General features: G+C 41.6%; 1 protein-coding gene across 1 annotated transcript in view; it reads left to right on the forward strand.

The window, feature by feature from the left end:
- LOC147703601 (serine protease 27-like) overlaps positions 1-10,430 on the forward strand; it is a 269,709-nt gene extending 259,279 nt beyond the window's left edge. The window contains exons 4-5 of the mRNA XM_086931939.1: positions 5,963-6,102; positions 9,930-10,430. Of these exons, the coding sequence (XP_086788065.1) occupies positions 5,963-6,102; positions 9,930-10,268 (479 nt within the window). The 3' untranslated portion in view covers positions 10,269-10,430. The remainder of the gene's footprint in view (positions 1-5,962; positions 6,103-9,929) is intronic.
- The last annotated feature ends 11,440 nt before the right edge of the window (positions 10,431-21,870 follow it).

The raw sequence follows: 21,870 nt of genomic DNA on the forward strand, positions 1-21,870 counted from the left end.
TAAATCAGTAATGCACCAAGCAAAAACGGACTGGGATGAGCAGAAATGGGCGGACCTTTATGAGGCAAGCAAAGGGAGGAACCAACAGTCCTTTTGGCAAAAGGTAAAATGGGGGAAAGGGGGACAAGCACCCGTGCCCCACAACCATGTAGCACTAGAGGTGTGGGTCTGTCATTATGCATCACAATTTGCCCTAGGGGCAGAGGGTGAGAATGAGGATGTCTACACTGCACCAACCTGTGCCACTGTATTACAATTTGCAATGGGAGAAGTAGAAACAGCGCTGGGTTTGGTTGCCAGTGGTAGATCTCCAGGCACTAATGGCGTATGGGCTGACTTGTTTCAAAATGATAGGGTTCTCTGGCTAGAGTATACACTTATAATTTCTAGTGGTGCACCGATTCCAACTTCCTGGAAGGGTGCCGAGATTTTACCGATCTATAAAAAAGGCGATCGTTCCTGCCCAGGCAATTATCGACCAATCAGTCTCATAGAGGCCATCCAAAAAAATATAAGAAGAATGGAACTCAATAGAATATTAGACTTGATTGATGATAAGGATATATTGTCTCCATTTCAGGCAAGATTTTGCATCAATGTAAGCACAGTACATGAGCAATGTCCATGCGTCGCTGATGGCCTACTGCCAGGCCATCAGCGACGCATGGACATTGCTCCGTCGCGGATTCAACTTATCTAAGGACCACTTATCTCTACCGGGTCTGATTCAAATTGTGCACACCTACAGAAACAACGTTGCTATACCGCTCCAATCCAGGAAGTCGGTATTTATCCTGACACACTGAGCCCTATGAGTCCCGTTTCCAATCGGACGGGCTATTAGCTCTATTAAGATTTAATCGACTCCACCAAACCAACAAGTCTTGCGTGGAAAGCACTCCGCCCAACCAAGGGACGAGCTACCCGCACAATCGAGGCGCATCATTGTTCCTACCAGGCTTAGTTTAATTTGTACAGTCCTGATGATGATCCCATTCTAATCCTGAGCGCGGGATCGAAACGTCGACCTTTTAAGTAGCCATACGGTGAAACTAAATTGTACTATGTTCTGGATGTACTACTCTGGCAAACACTTGCAACACTGATCTAAAAAGTGTCCAGCTTGCTCACTTCTCCTTTGCCTGGAAATCTTCCTTTCTTCTTTCAAAAAACTTTCCTTTATCTCTCTAATGTGTTCCGAGTAAAACACAGGATTGTGCTCTCTATGTTTGAAATGTTGCTCATGCACTAAGATCTTACAAAATTCAACTATTACTATGATAATAAACTCCTTGTCTGGCTGGACTTGGATGAATATAGAGCAGCCTATTATGGTTTGTTTGGTTATTGCCACGTAATTTTGAAACTGCTTTGGACCGTTATTTTTTAGAAATTGACTCAAACCCTTGGTCCACGGCCACCTCTAGGGTCCCCCTTGTTTTTCCATAAACTAGTGTTGTAATTTGGCAGTGATAGGGGTTAGCATTTAGCAGAAGGCATCTTGTTTTCAGCAGCCATCTTATCTGCCATGTGCTCACCATGTGCTCTGTCCTTCCTTGCTGTCATTTACTCTTGTACTCTGCTAATGGACAGACTATGTTTCGACTATGCTACTTTGTGCATAAAACACTGCAACTGTTCACATATGTCTTAGTCTGTAACTGTCAGTGTATTTTTACAGTAATTAGCAAACTGCTAAGCTCAGCCCCACTGTTGACTATGCATTTCTGTAAGTCCTTTTATGTATGTAAACCTTCTCTTATGTACTTGTACGGCCTTCTTCTGAGCCCCTGTGTGGGTATAAAAGGACCATGTTCTGTCTGTTCAGTGTGCTACTTCATACACTACCGAAGGATGTTGTGTGAATGTAGTTCCACCTCTTGATGTTAATAAAAGTACTTTGTTTTATATTTCAGTTTCCGTGCCAACTTCTATTCTATTGTCTGAGGACTTGTGCAGAGAAGGGCGAACCCCTAGCACTGGTAGGCCTAGTTGAGGCTCATCACGAAACTAGGTTGCAGTAGACTGGTTGAAGTCAAAAAATTTCGTCCAATTGCGTACTGGCGTAGAATATGGACTACCCTCGAGTTATTGACACCACATGTAACATTAGGTGGTTGCAAAATGTCAAAACAATGCTGATTGGTATGGGAGTTTGACATTTGTAGGATGACCCAGAGGGTCAACAATTCCCTTCAAAAAACGAATTGAAAAGTCTATATTGGTCCATGGTGGAGAGGAACAGTCTACTTACCTAAGAGTCCACTTCCCTGATAGGCAAATTTCTAGAGTTTAAACCCCATCCTCTCTATGAGCATTTTTGAGATACCATCACCAAACCTAGGGACAGACGCCTATATTTTCAATTTCTGGTTGGTTCGTTACCTGTAAATGCATTCACACAAAATGGCATATAGAAAATGACTGTATATGCAAGCTGTGTTTAGAGGGTGAGGAGACATATCCATATATTTTGTTTGTTAGCCCAGAGTATCGGGCATCACAGAGAAAATGGTTGCAACCACTATGTAGAAATATGGGTGTTAGGAGTAGCGTTATTGCTATGAGAATTTTATTAAACAATACTGAAGTACCGTATGTAATAGCAGTTGCCAAATTTCTAAGTTGGATGTGGCTAATTCGTGAAAAAATGTCAAAGATGAATAAGCCTGTCACAACAACGGTTGTATAGGAAGATAAAATATATAGGAATGGACAGGTTAATATTTTGTTGCTAGCACCAAGTTGCATAGATGCTGGGTTGCTCTCTGTAAAATGCTGGTGATCTCTTTTTCCCATATATATATATATATATATATATATATATATATATATATATATATATATATATATATATATATATATATATATATATATATATATATATATATATATATATATATATCTCGACCTAATATACAATGCTGCATGAATTTGTAAATATTTGCCAATAACTCATCACAAATAATTGTGCTTATCATTGTTTGTACTTCCTTAGGTTTTAAATTAGTTAGTAGTACGGTCCCTTATTGGAAATTAGTGTTGTGCTCTTTTAACCAATATGAATTTTAGTATTTGTTAATAGAACAATGCATGTTTTTATTTATTTTATATCTAATCATGTTTGTCACCCCCAAATGGCTGGGTTTCGTGTTTTTATTTGGAAATGTCTTTTATGATCTTAAGTGATCGAAATAAAGATTATATGATATGAAATCTGTTCCGAACCAGGAAATAATTATTTACCCACAATTCTCTCTCTGCAACAACAGCCAATACCAGCACAGCACTCTATGTCATCGACAACCAATAAAAGCGCGTCTCCACGCCTATCAACCAATCTCAGTTTGGCACACTGTAAAGTCAATCTCACTCCTCGCAGCAGCTCGCCCTCCTTTATAATTTCACAAACTCTCTCTTCTCTATGCTAAGCACGCAACACAAAACGTAAAGCAATTTCAACAAATAACTTGTATGCTCCTTTAAAGAATCAATAGTATTCGAACACAAAAGAAAGATTACGATACAGCACCTTTCAGCCTACTCTAATTCACACTCAAATGAAACCTTGACCTGCTGGGTTTCACCTAGATTAGTACAGCTTTCAGCTATGCACTAGGATTCCCTCTGCCAACCACACCTCACATTAATGCAAAGATAAACGAGCACCACAAAAACTTAGCAGACAATTACAATATAGTATATTCTGCACTTTTTATTACCATCCTGGATCTTAGGCCTTTTCTGCCCTGCTAAATAACTTCAACTTCTCTGCATTAAGCATCACACTGACACAGCATTTAAAACATCTCTGCAAAACACCACAAAATCTCCACAAAAACACAGCAAGCTAAGCATAAGCCACTGCAATGCCCGAGCCTATTGATACTCACTTCTCTGCTGTTACATCTCTCTACTAAACCACTAGAACTCCGTTGATCTTTCATAATGAAATATGGGCTCAAAGGGTTGGGGCATGGTCTGAGCAAATCTAAAAACAGGTATTCTAACTCCCTATACTTCAGTACCTAACCATCCTCTTTTGCTACCAACTGGTGGAGCACTGGGCCATTCTCATCATTTCTCCTGTGGATAGACCTTTGTAGTTGTCTCACAGGTAAAGTGGAGTTAACATTAATCAAACAATTCAATCACATTGCAGCCCATTTGACCACACCATGAGGAACAGAGTTTTGACTTTGGTAGGAGCCCCCCCCTCAATTTGGAGGGTATGAGCAAGTTAACCTATGTACTGCTATTACAGATGTGATTTTGTACACTGTAGAGAAACCTCTGGACTGACCGGTCAGCTGCTCTAAAGACGACGCTATCGGAGGATAGCACTAGCCACCCACACGAGTGATTACATGCTCTGGGTGGAAACTCCAGCAATTACGAAATAGAAAAACATTCCGGTGATATCTATCAACAGGATCGCCCTCCCCCTGAGACAGACTGAATTAAAAAGAATCTTCCTATCAGTGCGCAAGGAAGAAGAAAAGAGAAGAGCCTGTTGTCCCTATATTCCTTACAAGATACGATTATTTGATAGACAGAACAAGGCATTGCCGCTCTGGTGAAAGCAGATAAGAGCTTTTTCTGGAAAAATAAATAATTGCGACCCTATTACGTAACCTGCAACAGTGCAGCTATTACAAGATAAGTAGATGTGAAGATACCCCTACCTCCAAGGATATTGTATATTTATTGGCCCTGATGAAGGTGGCATAGTTTTATTTTTGCACCGAAACGTACTTAGGAGACTCAAAGACAACTGAAAATCCAACTGAGAAGGATCCCCAAAAGAAGGATAGCAAACGAAAATTTGGGGATTGGCATCTGTGTATAACATCTAAATAATATCCCCCGTGGGGGCTTTTTCAAACTTGGTTGGTTGTCTGTTTTCCTAGATCCCTTGTGCGTAGTATGTAAGAGATAGTATGTATGAGTAGTATGATTGGTGAGACTGACATGGATGAATAAATAAAGCTGCCTTTTTTTTAGCTTTACTTTTATTATGGAATATTTAGGGGGGGCTATATGAAATTTTGTACTGTGTACTAATTGTATAAATCACCTTTTTTTTGGATAATATATGAATGATAAAATGTGTACTTTCGTTTTTGTAAAATCTTGAAAAATAACAAAAAAATGGCTTTTTCAGATACAAACTAAGAACGAATAAATGATAAATAAAGCCTAAAACATTGGTTCTTGTATGTATTGATACTAGATTTGCTGTGTCCTTGTAGAAAAACGTTTATTTTGAGTTATACCAACTTGTTGAAACTAGATAGGTCAGTCCAGAGGTCTCTCTACAGTGTATTTACTGCTCTTTCCCCCTCCTCTAGACCTAAAAGAAATAAATATTGGGGGTACCCTTAGCTGTGATAATTACAGATGGTATGGGCCACAAAAATACTGATCACACTACACATTGGAAAAATGTTGTGATTGCTCTACAGTTCCACAGAATGTGGCAGATACTAGTGATGGAAAACATGCACATAACTTGCTAGGTACAGAATCCAAGCTTTTGAAAGTTTGGAACCCTTTTATCGCCCTTTGCATGGAACTCAAAAATGCGTGCTTTGTGCCTTTGCGCCTTTGCACTAAAGGATCTAAAATTATTAGCATAATGAGGATGGGGAAGAGAATCTTAGCACCACACAATATTGAAGAGAGGGCTATAATAAATTAATACTACTGAATAGACCGAGCAGGTGGGAGCAATTATTGAGTGGACTTCTCCCAATGCAGCAGCCTGGGGATGATGCTGAAGGGGGGAAATGGGTTATAAATGGTTATTGGTTAGTTGGAATGCTTTGTCTTATTGTGAGAAAACATTTGAATACACAGAAATTGGCTTGATAAAGATGAATATGGTCCATCTGTTGAACATTTGAAGGAAAATTGCTTTGGGTAACTAAAGATACAATTTTTTTTTTCATTTTCTCTACAGCCACTCTGCCTTATCCCTGGTATCTCCAGGAGGTGTCAGTGCCTATCATTCCCACTGCAACATGCAAGAGGTCATACTCTGGTATACTATATGACATGATATGTGCTGGATACACAGAGGGCGGAAAGGATGCTTGCCAGGTTAAGAAACAATGCCCACCTCACTCTATCTTCGTTGCTCGTGCCAACAATGATTTCTTTCTCTGCAGTCAATCTTATAAGATGTGTTTGATGTGTCCATGGTTACTACTGCACCAAAATAAATAGTTCTACTGGGCACATATGGAGGGAATTAAACTACCCCTGGCACTTCTGGGGGATTTGGCATTCAGAGAGAGAAGGGACTTCCCGCCATGATCAATTTTGCTCCTGTCAGGCTCTAGGTTGCAAAGATCAGTCGGAAACCAGGCCACCTGGTTCCCCAGTCTGATATGGAAAGGTGGCCATAAAAAGTTACCTTTACTCTCCAGAGTATCTCATAAGGGTGTGCATAATTTGCAAAATTTGGTTTCACATAATTACGTAAAATTTCAAGAAAATGATGGAAAATTGCATGTAGTTATAGGAAATGCAAATCCAATATGTATCACTATATGTTAGCATAAAATGTGTCCTGGTTTCATTTTTTTAACTCAAGGTCACATTTTCACTTAAATAATAACACACAAAAAAGTAGTGCCGCAAACAACAGCTTCAAGCCTTCTGGTTGTTTGCGTTGTTCCCAAGCTTCTGTAATATATTCTATCATGAATTGCAGCATAATTACACAACGTGCCATCATTTGGGGAATTGTGTGTAACAAGTGTAACCCAAATTTATGTGAATAACACTGGCATAATTGAATTTTACAGAGCCTAGGGCCCGATGTAGGTAATTAGTATTTACCGATTCGTAAATACTGAATTTTACCGATTCGGTATTTACCAATCGGTAAATGCTATGTAGGTATTTTTACCGAATTAATTACCGAATCGGTAACATTCGGTAATAACCGAATCGGTATTCACCGATTCTGTAATTGCCATTGATTCCTAAGGGCCTTGAGGCCCATAGAAACCAATGGCAATTACCGAATCGGTAAATACCGATTCGGCAAAATTACCGAATTGATAAGGGGGACAGGGTGTCACTTTGACACCCTGTTGCACCCCTGATTCAGGCTTGTGTGCCATGTGACATGTGCCACATGGCACAGATGTACATGCACAGATGTGCATGTACACAGGAATTCATTATTTACCTTCAAATAGTATTTGATGGTAAATAACGAATTCTTAAGGGCCTGTGGCACTGTTGTCAGTGCCACCTACATCCCTTATTACCGATTCTGTAAATTTACCGATTCTGTAATTTACCGAATCGGTAAATTTACCGATTCTGTAAATTTACCGAATCTGTAATATTTAGGGGCCAGATGTAGGTAGCCCTTTACCGATCGAAATCGGCCGAAAATACCGATTTTCGGCCGTTTCCGATCGGTAAAGGGCTATGGAGATGTAGGGGCACATATTCGGTAATTTTACCGAATCGTTATTATTACCGAATCGGTAATAAGTACTGATTCGGTAATAATTACCGAATCGGTAATATTTACCGATTCGGAAATATTTACCGATTCGGTAAAATTACCGAAAATGCTATGTGGGTAGCCAATTTTCCATTGGCACATGGCTTACAGAATCGGTATTTTACCATGGAATACAAATCCATGGTAAAATGCCGATTCCTGTGTACATGCACATCTGTGCATGTACACATGTGCCATGTGACAGACAGACGTGCCCTTAGGGCATGTCTGTGTGCCACATTGCACACATGCCCGTTTTGGGGGTGCTAGAGGGTGTCAAAGTGACACCCCCTGCACCCTTGACAAATTCGCTATTTACCGATTCGGTAAATACCGAATCGGTATTTGAATTAAATCCTATGGGCTTCAAGGCGCATAGGATTCTATAGCAAATACCGATTCGGTATTTACCTAATCGGTAAATACCGAATTTTTAAGGATTCGGTAACATATCCAGATGTTGGGACCTACATCCCATTTACCGATTTTGAAATACCGAATCGGTAAAATTCGGTATTTCAAAATCGGTAAATGGGATTTACCTACATCTGGCCCTAGGCCCCCAACATCTGAAACTGCAAATACCGGTCGGTAACGGCCGAAATCGGCCGTTACTGACCGGTATCTGGCCACCTACATCTGGCCCCTAGTATATCGACTGAGCAGTCAAGGCATAGCCGCATAGCACCTTTAAGACTGCTGATCTTAAAATACATCAGTTTGCATACATAACAACACTTTAATAAAGCCTAAGAGATATCAATATCTAGAATAAACATAAGAGCCATGTAAACTTCTAAATTAAGAGCCCATTAGCATTTCACCTCAGTATTGTACTGCGTACAAAACACACGGCACCAGAAGCACAATGCTAGGGCTCCAATGCAGCTTCAGGCAGTGTATGAACTGGAAGGGCATTCCAATGAAAGGTGCCCAGATAGGAGAATCCTCTACTCCCTGAACGTGATTTTTTAATCTGAGGGATTGTAGTCTATTGGAGTCTCTTTACACAGTCACTACTGACCCACGTCCCTAGTTACCACTGTTCACTACTACTGCTGTATTTGAAACTTGATTTCCTTCCAAATATGGTTAACTGTGTCCTAACTTTGACGTCGATTAGGATGGCGGACGGACTTGCGTCTGTCCGCCACCCCGAGGTGGAAGGACCGTCCGCAGGGGCAGCGGCGTTCCCTCCATCGGAAGTAAGATGTGACCGCCACCCTGGCCGTCACATCCTGTTTATTTAACATTGCGGCGGGTGCTGCTTTAAGCAACACCCGCCGCAAAGTTAAATATGCATTCTTTGCATTTGCATGCACAAGACGGCAGGCACTGCGCAGTGCCTGCCGCTTTGTGCATGCAAATGCAGGGGGGTACCATAGGTACCCCCCATGTGCACCCCCCACCCCGACACCCTGGGGGCCCACAAGGGCCCCCCAGAAGCAAATGTCCACATGTTTTTCCATGGTGGGAAAGCCGCCATGGAAAAGCATGTTTGCACACACATCGTAATTTGGCTGGTGGTGTCTTGCAGACACCGCCACCAAATTGCGGTCATCACCCCGCGGATCAGCAGCGGACAGACCTGCCGTCCGCCGCTGATCCCACCTCCATCATGATCTGGCGGGGGTGTTTTCGAGGTCCGCAGCGGTGAATCCGCATCCTCCGGGCCGGCGGTGGCTTCCACCGGCCCGGAAGATGCGGATTCACCGCAATCATAATCGACCCCTTTGTGTATACGTACTCTCCCGTGTCTGCTGCAGGAGCTTGCGGGCCGGCTGCATTCTATCAGTAAGTTTCCCAGTAGCCTTGCTCCTGAGATCACTTATGCAAAATCGATTTGTATCTTTTCATGACGAACTTTTAGGGTTCAGATAGCTGTGAGCCACAAAGAATTGTTTCAGAGATCAGCTGATACTGACAATGGGAGAATGGGTTGAAACACTGTTCTGAAATCTGAAAGGCGTAAAGCAGGAGGTTAGGTTAGGGTGTGTAGAGAGTGCGAGTGACGTTCTTGCAAATAGGGTTTTTTGTTAAATTAGCTTAATTTGCTTTTGGGTAACTATGCAAAAATTATTTGAAGTTACACAAAATGCAAAAGTGGCATTTAGAGCTATATTTTAGTATGAAACGTGTCTATTGTAGATGCAAAGACGCCTTTTGTGCTTAAGAAAAATAGAGCAAAACCAGGAGTGCCACAAACAACAGCTGTTTGCGTTCTAGTGATTCGCATTGTTTCTGTGCTGTCATGCTTAAAGTTTGCTGCAGACGTGGCGTAATTTGGTGTAATGGTGTATTTTCGGGAATTTCGTGTAACAGCCGTCATATAAATTGTGTAAAATTACGCTGGTGTAATGGGAATTTCACCCAAGCCTAACTGTATTCCTTTTTATTGCAGGGGGATTCGGGCGGTCCCTTGGTGTGCAAATTTACCAACGCCTGGATTCTTGTTGGAATTGTGAGCTGGGGGAATGGGTGCGCTCAGGCTAATTACCCTGGGGTTTACACCCGCGTCTCAGTCTATATCAACTGGATAACCGAAAATGCCCCGGGTATTAATGGCTCAAGAGTAAATACCACGACCTATGGCGTACCTCAATCAATTACAACTCATGCTGGCTCCACTACTACTACAGTGGCCTTTAAGAACAACTGCTGGGTGCCACGTCCATCCTTTCGCTTCCATGTGCTACATTGTGCCCTATTGTTTGCTGCTGTGTTTTACTTCCCATCATAGGTGTGCGTCACTTCAAGAGTATCTCTGACCTGCTCTGCAGAGGACCACCTTCCAAGAAACTGGTGTATTTCACCAATGCACAGGCAACCGTTCCCCACCTTGATGGCAGCATCTCAGAAATCTTGCTTCCCAGTAGATTGTATTAAAAAATGGCATGGGCTAACTTAACGATGAAAACATTTCCTTATTTCATAACTTTAATTAGAACAGTCCACACTAAAGAATGTCAGAGTTGGATGAAAAATGTGTGACTATATACAAGGACCGGTAAACCCATCACCAAATGCAGAAATACCACATTTGGAGAGGTCTTTCCAGGGTAAGCTCTATGCTACCTCACATCAGAGTCAGAGTAAAGATGCTACCTTGGTCCGTCAGCAGTTGTAAATGCACTTGTCAGCCAATGTTGTTTTTCTTTTTACATCCCAAGCAGTCTGATGCAGGTTTATCGCCATCTTTAACTCTGCAATGGGCCCAGTTGCAAACAAGGAAAAGGGGCTCCCATGCCCCTCGCTTGAGGGTAGTTAAAGGCAGCCCCATTGGCGTGCAGACCGGCCCTCCCAACCCTGGGCTCTGGCGCCTCTTCACCTGCTGATCTAACAGTAGCGTAATCATTGTTTTCTACTTAGTTGGTTTCGAAGAGTTTCAAAGACAGAATGTAAAAGATAAGAGGTTGAGAGGCAGCATACGTCAAGAGCCAACCCTCTTCCTATTGGCAGGTGAAGAAAAGTTCAATGGTGTCCCTCCAGTAAGCTACTCGCATGCAAAGTATTAGCAAATGGTTCTCCCATCAGCCAGTAAACATGATTTTCTGACTTTAGTGTTAACAAGGTGTTATCTTATCTATTGTTTTTATCTGGAACCACACACTTAGTGCAGAATAGGAGAAATTCTGATTTGCAACGCATACTATCTTTAGTAGCCACAACATGACTTGCCTGGGCCTGCTAGTCCCAGTGCCTATGAAATGAGCCCCGCGCGTGGCATCTAGAGCCCCACCACTAGTCCCGGAGATTCTGACAAAAAACGGTTTGGGAAACATTTCTAGAGGTGTGATTCCACTCTAGCGATTTGCATCAGTCCTCCCCAATGCATCATGGTAGATGTGGTTCACTGTTACCTCCTCTTTCAGTTAGTTTAGTATTCAGTTACCTGCTTGGACAGTAGTGGAAAACTACAGATACCTGTTCATGGTTTTTAATTATGTAGGCTTCCTCGGGGGCGTTTTTATTAGTATATTTGAATGCTTTCATGTTTATATTTATATTTTTAATTTGATAACATAATTCACACAGTATGAATTGGTCTTTACCTAGCACATTACCAATGCTGAATGTTAAGGTGGCGAGTTAGGAGGCAGTTCAGGGCATTGTGTAACATGTCAGACTTTACACATTTTATTTACATTCAACTTTTTTTATGCTTTACGACCAGGTAGATCAAAGTAATTTGCTAAGAACTGCACAGTTTATTTTTGGTCTGGAGCCAAAACTGTGATTAGAATTCGGGATTTTAACCCCTCGATGCCATCTTCTCACTCTGGTTCTATGGCGCCCAACTTTAACAATCATTTTGGCTGTCCTATCCTCACATAGAATGTGACAATCAGAAAATCCTAGGTTAATGGCCAAACATGTTGTTGTTTATATTGCATTTTTTCTAGTAAAGGGGAACTGTTTTAGAAATTGTAACATAGTAATATCTGATTAACATGGGGGCCACATGCACACCTTAATGACTTAGAGGCCCTGATTACAAGTGGGAAGAATGGTGGTGGGGGTGAGGTACATACATCACTCACAAATTGCTGGTACCTCAGAGTGAGGTTTCTACCGAAATAAGCATTCCATGGGAATTGGTACAGAAAGCACTGAATTCTGCAGGTTTTTCTTTTTTCCCAAAACTTTTTTCTGCATAAATATCATCAGTGTTAGTGAAGTTCTAAGTCATAAGAGTTCTAAGCCACAAGAGCCTTCGGTGAAAAACGACCACAATTCAGAGAGAGAGCATAAAAAAATGTAGGAGGGAGAAAAAGTAAGACATAAGCGGGAAAAAATGACAGAAAAGAATTGTAAGATGTTTGTATAAGGAAAACGGAAAGCAATCTCATTAAATGAAATGCTGACCCGCCGCAAACTGAGAGGGATATTTATTAACAAATGATGCTGCGTGATTCGGAAAGGGCAATAATGCCCCGTACTTAAAATTATGTGGCACACTCCTGTCGTTTTCCAGCACTGGCGCACAATGTGCTGCCTGGAGCCAACACAGCCACCTTTGCACCATGGTGTGAGGGTGCCTGCTTTGTAACCAGGATTGTTTTTTGTGCAGGAAATGACACCCTCCAGCGCAAAAACAATCCTCAGCGGGACTTTCCTCTCTCTGTGTGTGCTGCAGAATGCAGCACAAACAAAAAGAAATAACAAGTTAGAAATAAAGATATTTCTCCTCACAAAGGAAGGGGATGTGCCCTGGCAGAGTGCGCACAGAACTGGTTTGGACTGGGTCCAGGACCCCTCACACATGAAGAACAAAGACTTTTGGGTATAAATACCAGAGCTGAAACCCCCAACTTTAGACTGGGAAACTTTGTGATCAAGAAGGAATCCCTGCCAAAGAGAACAGCTGAAAGAAGACTGAGTAGAAGTGCTGCCCTTGCTGTGTGTTTGGGATTCACCTGCAGTTTGCTGTTTCTTCTAAGAAGAGGACTAAGGGACTTTTCTGCTGTGTGCTGTGTCCCACACGCTTGAAGTGGAACAGTGCTGTGTGCTTTGTACCTCTGAAGTGAAACCGTCTCCAAGGGCCTGAGAAGAGCTGGCCTCCTGTTATAGAAACTCAGGGATACAAAAGTTTCTCAAAGATCTTGAAGCTCGCACTTTCTGAATAGTGCTCCGCTTTCTATACTGCCTCTGGGGATAGGTGTGGGCCCCAGGATGCCGCTGGTGCCCGCCGTGAAGCACGCCTTGCCTGCATGTCTCTCTGCTCCCAAAATCACAGAGAGCGATGTGTGCTCCACCGCCGCCAGCCCGGGACCTGAGGGAAGAGCTGAGAACCGGTATTTCATCGCCGCCGGACCCCGATCTCCAAGGGTGCTGCGTGCCTACTGTTCACCGCCGCTGCTCGAGTCGACTGCCTGAGGCTGGGTTGGCTGAAGAAAGGAGCTGCGTCAGAGCCGGAGCGGTGACAGAGGGTTCCCTAGCAGCCAGGGCTCTCCTGCGCTGATCAGCTGTTGCCGACCAGGGGCACCCTAACAAAGGAGACGAACCGCAACCCCCAGGTAAGACAAGGATCGAGGTCTAGAGTCTTGGAGCATGTCATTGCCTGTGGGCAGGATGCTGAACGAAGGGAGATTCCGACGGCCGCGTCTGAAGCAGAACGGGATCGGCTGCAACGGGGGCTTGAGCTATTTTCCCTCCTCTGTTGGAACCATTTGGGGGGCATATTTGCGATAAATCACTACTCACGGAGCCCGCAGGCAGTCAGGGGAAGTTCATTGTTAAAAAGAGGAATTGCACAGATGACAACAGAACTGTGCTGGTGCTGAATGCAACAGTAATGGTAATATTGCGTTTTTATGACCAAGAGAGATACAGATCCTGCACAAGTTTTTCTTTTTAACCCTGAAACTAAGTTGTTGATCCCATGAGACTGGCCTAAGACAGGTACAGAATCTACAAGAGGACATTTTTTTAAGGAAGCGATTATTGTGTATGCGGATGTTTATCATTAGTGGTCTTGCCTAAATCTATATAAAGAGTTCTATTTTTTATAAATACCTGTGTGGTGTCCATTTGTGGTGTTTCACTGTGTTACTGTGGGTGTTGGTGCAAATACTTTACACATTGCCTTGGGGATAAGCCTGTCTGCTCATGCCAAGCTACCAAGGGGGTGAGCAGGGGTTATCTACAGTGTATTTCCCCTTTACCCTGACTAGAAGCAAGGGTCCCTATTTGGTCAAAGGTACCTACCTCTGCCAACTAGAGACCCCCATTTCTAACAGTTAGAAAAAGGATTATTTTCTGCATTAGGCTGCTGACAGAGAGGCCTGTAGGGAAACTTGGCGGTGAACATGGAGAAACAGTAGTTGAAAATTGCCTTTTGTTCATCATGTGCCAGGATGGCAAAATGTTCAAGGTTGAGAACTTTAGTCTTAGTTTGATGCATTGAGAAAATAGAGAGATGTTGCAGATACCCCAAAGTAATGGTTTGGTTGGGCTCTAGTGGTGTGAAATGAGATAAGGATATTTCTGAATCCCTTGTTACATTTAAATCGGTCTTCACATGGTTGGAGTTAGCAGAGATTCACTTTACACTTTTAGAGGTATAGACCTCTCTACTTGCCTTATTCTTGCAAGTGTGAAGCTTTATGCTAAACACTTTAATTACCTTTTCCTAGGACTTCGACTGAAGTCTGATCATGCTGACACATTCATATTGAGAAGGGAAGTTTCTTTCTTGAACACCTATTTTCTTTAATTTGTGTCTATACAATTGTATTTATCACTGTTCGATATGTTATTTCAGTAAGCCTTAATCTACTGAAATATTTCAGCGTACCTACTGATTTGCTGCATTTATTGAAATTACTTTTGGTTTGCATATATACTGGACTGATTGAAAGTCCAAAGTAAAACTCCTTAATTATATTCCATGATGCCTTTTCATTATTGTGGAGTCACATTGGCGTCATGAGTTGGATATCTATTGTTTATGTCTTCTCCCTTTCAATGCTTTATGCTAGCTAACAAATCCGATATGACCAAAGGGGAAAAATCTTTGGCGATTTGACTAAGAGACTACGTTGCAAGGCCCAGTGCTTCATCAGATGGTAGCTTGTCGGATGGTTAGCTACTGAAGTAAAGGGAGTTAGAGTGTCCCGTGTACAAATTCTAGACTTGCCCAAACCCAGCCCTAGCCTCTAAAGTCTATGTCTTAATTTGGAGGATCATCGGAGTGCCAGCAGTTCAAAATAGAGTTGTAACATTGGAGAAGTAAGTATTAACAGGGTCATGCATCGTAATTGTGTTTATCAAGCTTGCAGTATTTTACTGAGATTATATAGTGTGATGATATGTTTTAGTTGTGGGAAAGATGTGAATGTTCTTAATGTTGAGCAGTTGAATTTGTTATCAGGCTGGATGTAGCCTAAGATCCCAGGATAGATATATAAGTGTGTAATGCACTGTGTTGTAATTTTTTCTGCTAAGTTTTGCAGTGCCAGTCGAGTGGTACCAATGGCTGCACTATTGAGATTGGGACATATACTTTTGTGCGAGAGTAAGGTGTGGTTATGGTGGATCCTGTTATGCATAGTAGAAGCTGGACTGATCTGAGTGATTTCTGTTGGTCAAGGTTTTACTCGAGGGTGTGTCTGAGTGAGTAGGAAAGTGCTGATCCCGATCATTTCTTGTGTAATTGAACACTTGGACTTCTTTAGTGGAGCAGACAAAAGTTATTCGTTGAAATCACTTAGAGTTTTGTTTTATGTTTGCTTACTGTTGAGAAAGGTTGTGCTCATGAGAAATTGTAAAGGAGGGTGAGCCGCTGCAAGGAGTGAGAAATACATCATAGTGTGCTGCACTGAGATTGAACGGTTGGTGTTAGTGTCGCATTATTATTGGTTAGTCTATGTCACAGAAATCCACACAGTTATTGGTTGTTGATGCTGAATGAGAATTGTGGGTAAAGAAATTATTTCCTTTTATGAAATGAAAGTTGTACTCCCTGTTAGAGAAGCAGAAGAGGCACCTCCAGAAAGCAGTGCAGGTCAATATATGGCCTTAAATGTGGGGCTCCAACTGTGCATTTGGAATAAGAACACTGAAAAAGAAGATGGTTTGATGTTTCTATGCTATCACACACTTCATTTGAGAATTGTTGAAAATATGAGAAGGGAATTTTACTAAATGAAGCCACCTTCTACGCCTGCATGGTATAAGACACTTAATGCTGGGTGAGCAAATAACTCATGCGAAGAGAGAGGGAAATATCAGGGTACAGTCCTAAAGGCAGTACATAGCTATGCTGACACTAAATGGAATGCAAAACAACAGAAATGGAGTGCTGACATAATTGAGCGAGCTAGATTATATCCTGCATTGATGAGTGAGGAACCTCAGAAAGGAAACAAGAGAAAGGGGAATAAAGTAGAGAGTGCAGAGGAATCAGGTAAAGATAGTGATAGTGATTCTAGTGATGACTTTCTGGGTGTGTTGTTGTCAATCCACCCACCTCCTTATAACTCACCAAACCTAAAGAAATGAGTGGTGTTGTTACTGGTGGAAGAGCAGTGGGAGCCACAAACCCAGCTAAACTATCCAGAAGCCTTTGGGAGAGAGTTCAGGAGTGCATGCCCCTGTTAACACTACTGTTTCTAATTCCCCAGACACAAAAACAGTTCCAGTTACTATTAGTCCTGCAGTTGCTTTGTATAAACCTGAGTCATTTGGAACAACAACACATGCTTTCGTGGCTCCTAAGGGAGTAAATATGTCAAATACTGTTTGTGTAACCCCCAGATGGGGAGGCACAGTATACAATCCTTTGGTCCTGAGTATGGTGACTTCACTATGTAATGCTCCTCTATCATCAGTAATGAATCAGACAGGACTTATCCTTGTAGAGGAACCAACTCAGAGGTCATAACATTCTCACCTGGAACCTTTTGCCAACCCATCTGAGACTGCGGAAAATAGAGGCACTGTTTGAAGGCACTGAAAACATGGATCTTTGGATCCTCAGACAAATTCTGCCTTTCCCTCATTTAAGATCCCCGGTGCCTCATCTCGCCTCATTTCACTTTTCCTCCAACGAGCGCCAGGTTGCTCCTTTCGAAGCAACAGTTTGATCTCTATAAATGCAATAATTAAATCAAATCAAATCAACCTGACCATTTGGAATTCACCTCAGTGTGTTTCAAACAGTTGTCTCCGGGAAGGGATAGTGTTGAATACCTTTGCAGTGTAAAATGGTGCTGATTCATGGAAATAGGATTTGATCAGGTTTTTCAATGGGTCCACAAAAGGTTAGGGTTTAGGATTGAGAAGAAAAATCCAGTCTCCAAGAAGGGAGAAAGCATAGATGTGCTCAAATTAAAATTAGAACTGGATTAGATGTTTTCAGGAAACCTTGATCTTTCCAGAATAGATACCTACCAAGAGAACAAACTTATCTACATGTGCAAAGATGTCACTAATCATTCAGGGCAAGCTCATGATAAGCTGTCTGAATTAGCTTGAGTGTATCATGTAAATTTAAGCAGGGCCAAATCCTTACAAAAAAGTTAACGCAAATGTGCTGAAGAAAATGGCATCATCAGTATGAGTACATCAGGAATGAAAATGCAAATAAGAGAATTAATTGGTAGCATTTGGAAATGGGGTGAATTAGACAAATGGGATGGCAGATGGGCTAAAAAGAAAGATCAAAAGAAAGTGAAGGGAGAGCTGCTTGACCTGAGTACTGGAATTGATGTGGCCACATTAAAGAAATCAAATTCATGTCATTATTGTAACTCACTCTCACCTATTCTTTTTGCTTTTTTTATTGAACCATTGGCCACTGCAATTAGGAATTCCATGATCATTATGCCTCCGATTACCTCTATGTCCAAAATTAAATTGTATGCGGATGACATTATGTTATTAATCCAACCTGACCTGCAATCCCAGACCCAGGTTTTACAGATTTTCGAAGAATTTGAAGCCCTAGGAGGTTATTGGATTAATAAGAAAAAAAACAAAATTCTGGTCTGCAGGGGTGCAGATCCAGAGTTAAACCCAGATCTAGTTAGCTGTATTAATCCTAGGCCTAAAAGGTATTTAGGAGTTCTGTTTTCCGTGTTTGTTTCGGATCTATACGTGCTTAACTTTGACCCCCTTCTTCAGAGGGTTCGCACCATGTTTATTAGATGGAGCCCGCTCCCATTATCCATTTTGGGCCGAGTCGCCCTGATTAAAATGTCTATTCTCCCACTTTTTAATTTTTTATTTTCAACAATTCCATGTTTTCTTCCAAGCTCTTTTTTCTTAAAAAATAGAGTATTTGTTATCTGGGTTTATATGGGGTAAGAAGACTCCTCGTATAGCAATAGGGACACTATATGCGGACTTGGAGCAAGGAGACCTTGCGTTACCAAACATTAAAGATTACTATAATGCCTATTTGGCACAATACCTAAATAGATTTAAATCCGAAACACAAGGCCCAGATTTATTTATCAATTTCTTTGTAGATTTAATTTGTTTTGAAGCTCAAATTCCCTCCCCGTTATTAGTGCCTAGATCTCCGAAACTCGTCAGATATAAGACCATGAACTGGTTCCTTAAAAGAAGAGATGGCATGCTTAAAAGATACTCTCTTCCACAGTTTAACCTTACAACTCCTTTAAGACACATTTTTGTACTTACTGAGATAAAAATCAGCTCGGAAATCGTAGGTAATTGGCACCGTGCAGGGTTCCATATATTAGCAGACTTTTGCAGAGATGGCAGGTGGATAACCCCGGTACAGATGACACGACTGATTCAAGGAAACTTCCTGTTAAGTGGCTTTTATATTAGGTTTTACAAAATGCTGAATCCACTTGATTTTAAACATATTAGCACCCCCTAATCAGATATGGAATGACCTTTTTATAACATCACTTGTTAGAAATCTGGGGGCATGGAAACACTGTTTGGCTCAGAGCATTGAGAAAGACCTTAGCATAAAAGCAATCAAAAAATGGCAGGAACATGAGAATCATAATATATCTCTTAATACTTGGAAAACCTTAAATAAATTAAACTTCTGTGTATTGAGTGGGTCCAACTGGCGCAGAATGCTCTTTTTTAATAAATGGTAAGCATGGGCGAATTTTGCGAATCTCGCGTTCGCGAATTTTGCGGATTTGCAAACTCGCAATCCGCAAAATCCGCGAATTCTCGCGAATTTGCGGATTTTTTTTTTGTGTTCGCGCGGGTTTCTGCCAGTTCGCGAGGGTTTTGTACAATTTCGCAACACGCGAACTTACCTGTCGGGTCGCAAGTTTCGCGAACTTGTTGTTTCTACGTGTCCAGCCTGTTTGGGACACTCTTCTTCATCACTGCCACTCTCTGTCACCACTGCCACTCTCTGACTACTCATGCCACCCTCCGGCCCACCCATGCCACCCTCTGTTTCATCACAGCACCCTCTGGTTGTCCAGTCAGTGTACATTATTGTGGCAAAGCAAGCACACCTTCCCTGCCTCAAGTGACCTGAATTAATTTGGGGCTGATTAATGTGTCACAGAATATTTTTTTAGCTGGCACCTGCTTCCTTAGTGCTTCCTGATTAGTGATATTTTGCACTTGCTAAGTGCTTTCATTGTTGCAAAATTAGTTACAACACCTGCCCTGCCCCAACTGACAATAATGAATTAGGGGCTGATTAATGGATTTGAACTTCCAGCCTGGCTCCTGCTTGTCTCCCTTAGCTGTAATTCAGGACCTTTGTGGCATATGTGTAACTATTCTGAGGTTCAGAGCAGGGTCACATAATAGTTGCAACTGGCAACTGAACTCTGGAGGGGCCCCTCAGGAAGCACTACAGGAAATGGCTACTAATGATGAGCCTGAACTTTTGAACCTGGTAAGTAGTTTCAGTTTTGCTAAGATCGTATTTCTGCAATTTTGCGCTTATTCGCGGGGCGCGAAGTTGTACTGGGAAGCCGCGAACTCACGTGAACAGTGCGAGCAAGCCATAAAATCCGCTGCTCGCGGATTTGCGGATTTTGCGGGAGATTCGCGAATCTCGCGGATTGCGAATTTACCGAAAATCCGCAAAATCCGCGAGCGAAACGTATTTTCCGCCCATGCTTAATAAATGGTTACTATATCGCACTCCTGCCCTCATCGCTAAAATGTATGCTAATACGTCTGCTACCTGCTTTAGATGTAGGCATTTTGCTCCTGCCAATTGGTCCCATATAATTGCACTGTGTCCGAAAATCCTGACATTCTGGATAGAAATTTTTGATTTCCTTGGTTCCGACTACAATATTAGGATTGCTCATACCCTTCAATTAACGCTTTATGGCTATGACCCCTATCTTGGCTTGGCAGATCATATGGTTAAACTGTTGTATATAGTCTCAGCCGTAGCAAGATCTCTGATACTACAGAACTGGCAGTCAATACAAGTTCCCTTGTTTCAGGAATGGTTACATAAAATGAAAAGAGTCAGAAAGACTGAGTTGTTATATGCACAACGAATTGGAGGGATTAGAAAGTTTGACAAAATCTGGAAATCAGTTTTTGATTAATTGTACTTTTATGTTTGGTCTCTAAAAAGCATATTATGATTTCTCCTTGTATCTGTTATTTAGAATTCTTGATATCACCTTATTTATTTTCTGTTGATTGGCCTTATCTATGTTTTTGTCTATTTGTATTCCAAAGTACCTCAATAAAAAATAAAAAAAATAAAAGAAATATTGTAACTAATTATGGCATAGGAAAAGGGGATATCTTCTTAATCCCAACAGAGTAATGAATGGGAATCAGGTTCACAATCTAGGGTTTGCACAGAGAAAGGATAACAACCCTGTACAGTCAAAAATGTGCCGAGATAGAGAATGCAAAGCCCTAATGTACAACAAGTCCCAGTGATCCAATCTCCTCAAGCCCCAATTCAACAGCAAAATGTGAATTGTGTCAGATATAATTCTAATCAGGTCTCAAATTTTTATGAGAATTCTTTCCAGAACCAAAACCTGTTTCAGGAATGTCCTGTGTTTGACACATTTGAGAGTTACAGTTCAGATTTGTCACAATGATGGAGCCTGCGGGGGAGGAAGATTGCATGTTTGGTGCAGTGAAAGAGATAGACCAGAGTGGTGCTTTCATGGACAATTAGGTGAATGGCTACCCAGTTTCAATTTATTTGATCGACACTGGTGCTACCCATTCCACTGTTAGAACAGCAGATCTTTCAAACCTACCCTTCTTGGGAAAAAGGATCCGAGTTGTAGGAGTTGCAAATAAGAAATACGGTAAAGCCAGAAGTCTGGGACTTCTCATGAAAAGATCAACAGTCACATGCATCAATATTGCATTTTGCGATTCCTTAATTGCGAAAAATAAGGAATCGCAATTAAGGAATTGCAAACTGCAATGCATCAAGAAATCGCTATAAAAATAGCGAGTTCTTAAAATTCCTTAATTGCGATCCTTTAATTGAGAATCACAATTAAGGAATACTTCCCCAACCATTCCTATGGGCCTAGAGGCCCATATGAATGAAGGGAAAGACATTCTTAATTTGCAATTTACCATTAGTAATTCGCAAATTTAGAATGCAATTTCAAGGCTGCAGGGGTGTCCAAAGGACACCCTGTTGCACCCCTGAAATCTGCTTAGAAGTCCATTTTGCACACTCACATACCCCAAGGGCATGTGTATGTGTAAAATGGAACTTTGAAAAATGCACTTTAGTGCATTTTTCAAAGTTTCGCAAATTACCATGAACGTCAACTTCATGGTAATTTGCTCCTCTTATTTGCGAATTCGCAAATTTTCGGACTTTGATGCATTGCATTTAAGAAATCTCAATTTGAGATTCCTTAAATGCAATCGCAATT

Source organism: Lissotriton vulgaris, chromosome 7 (assembly GCF_964263255.1).
Source record: "Lissotriton vulgaris chromosome 7, aLisVul1.2, whole genome shotgun sequence".
NCBI lineage: Eukaryota > Metazoa > Chordata > Amphibia > Caudata > Salamandridae > Lissotriton > Lissotriton vulgaris.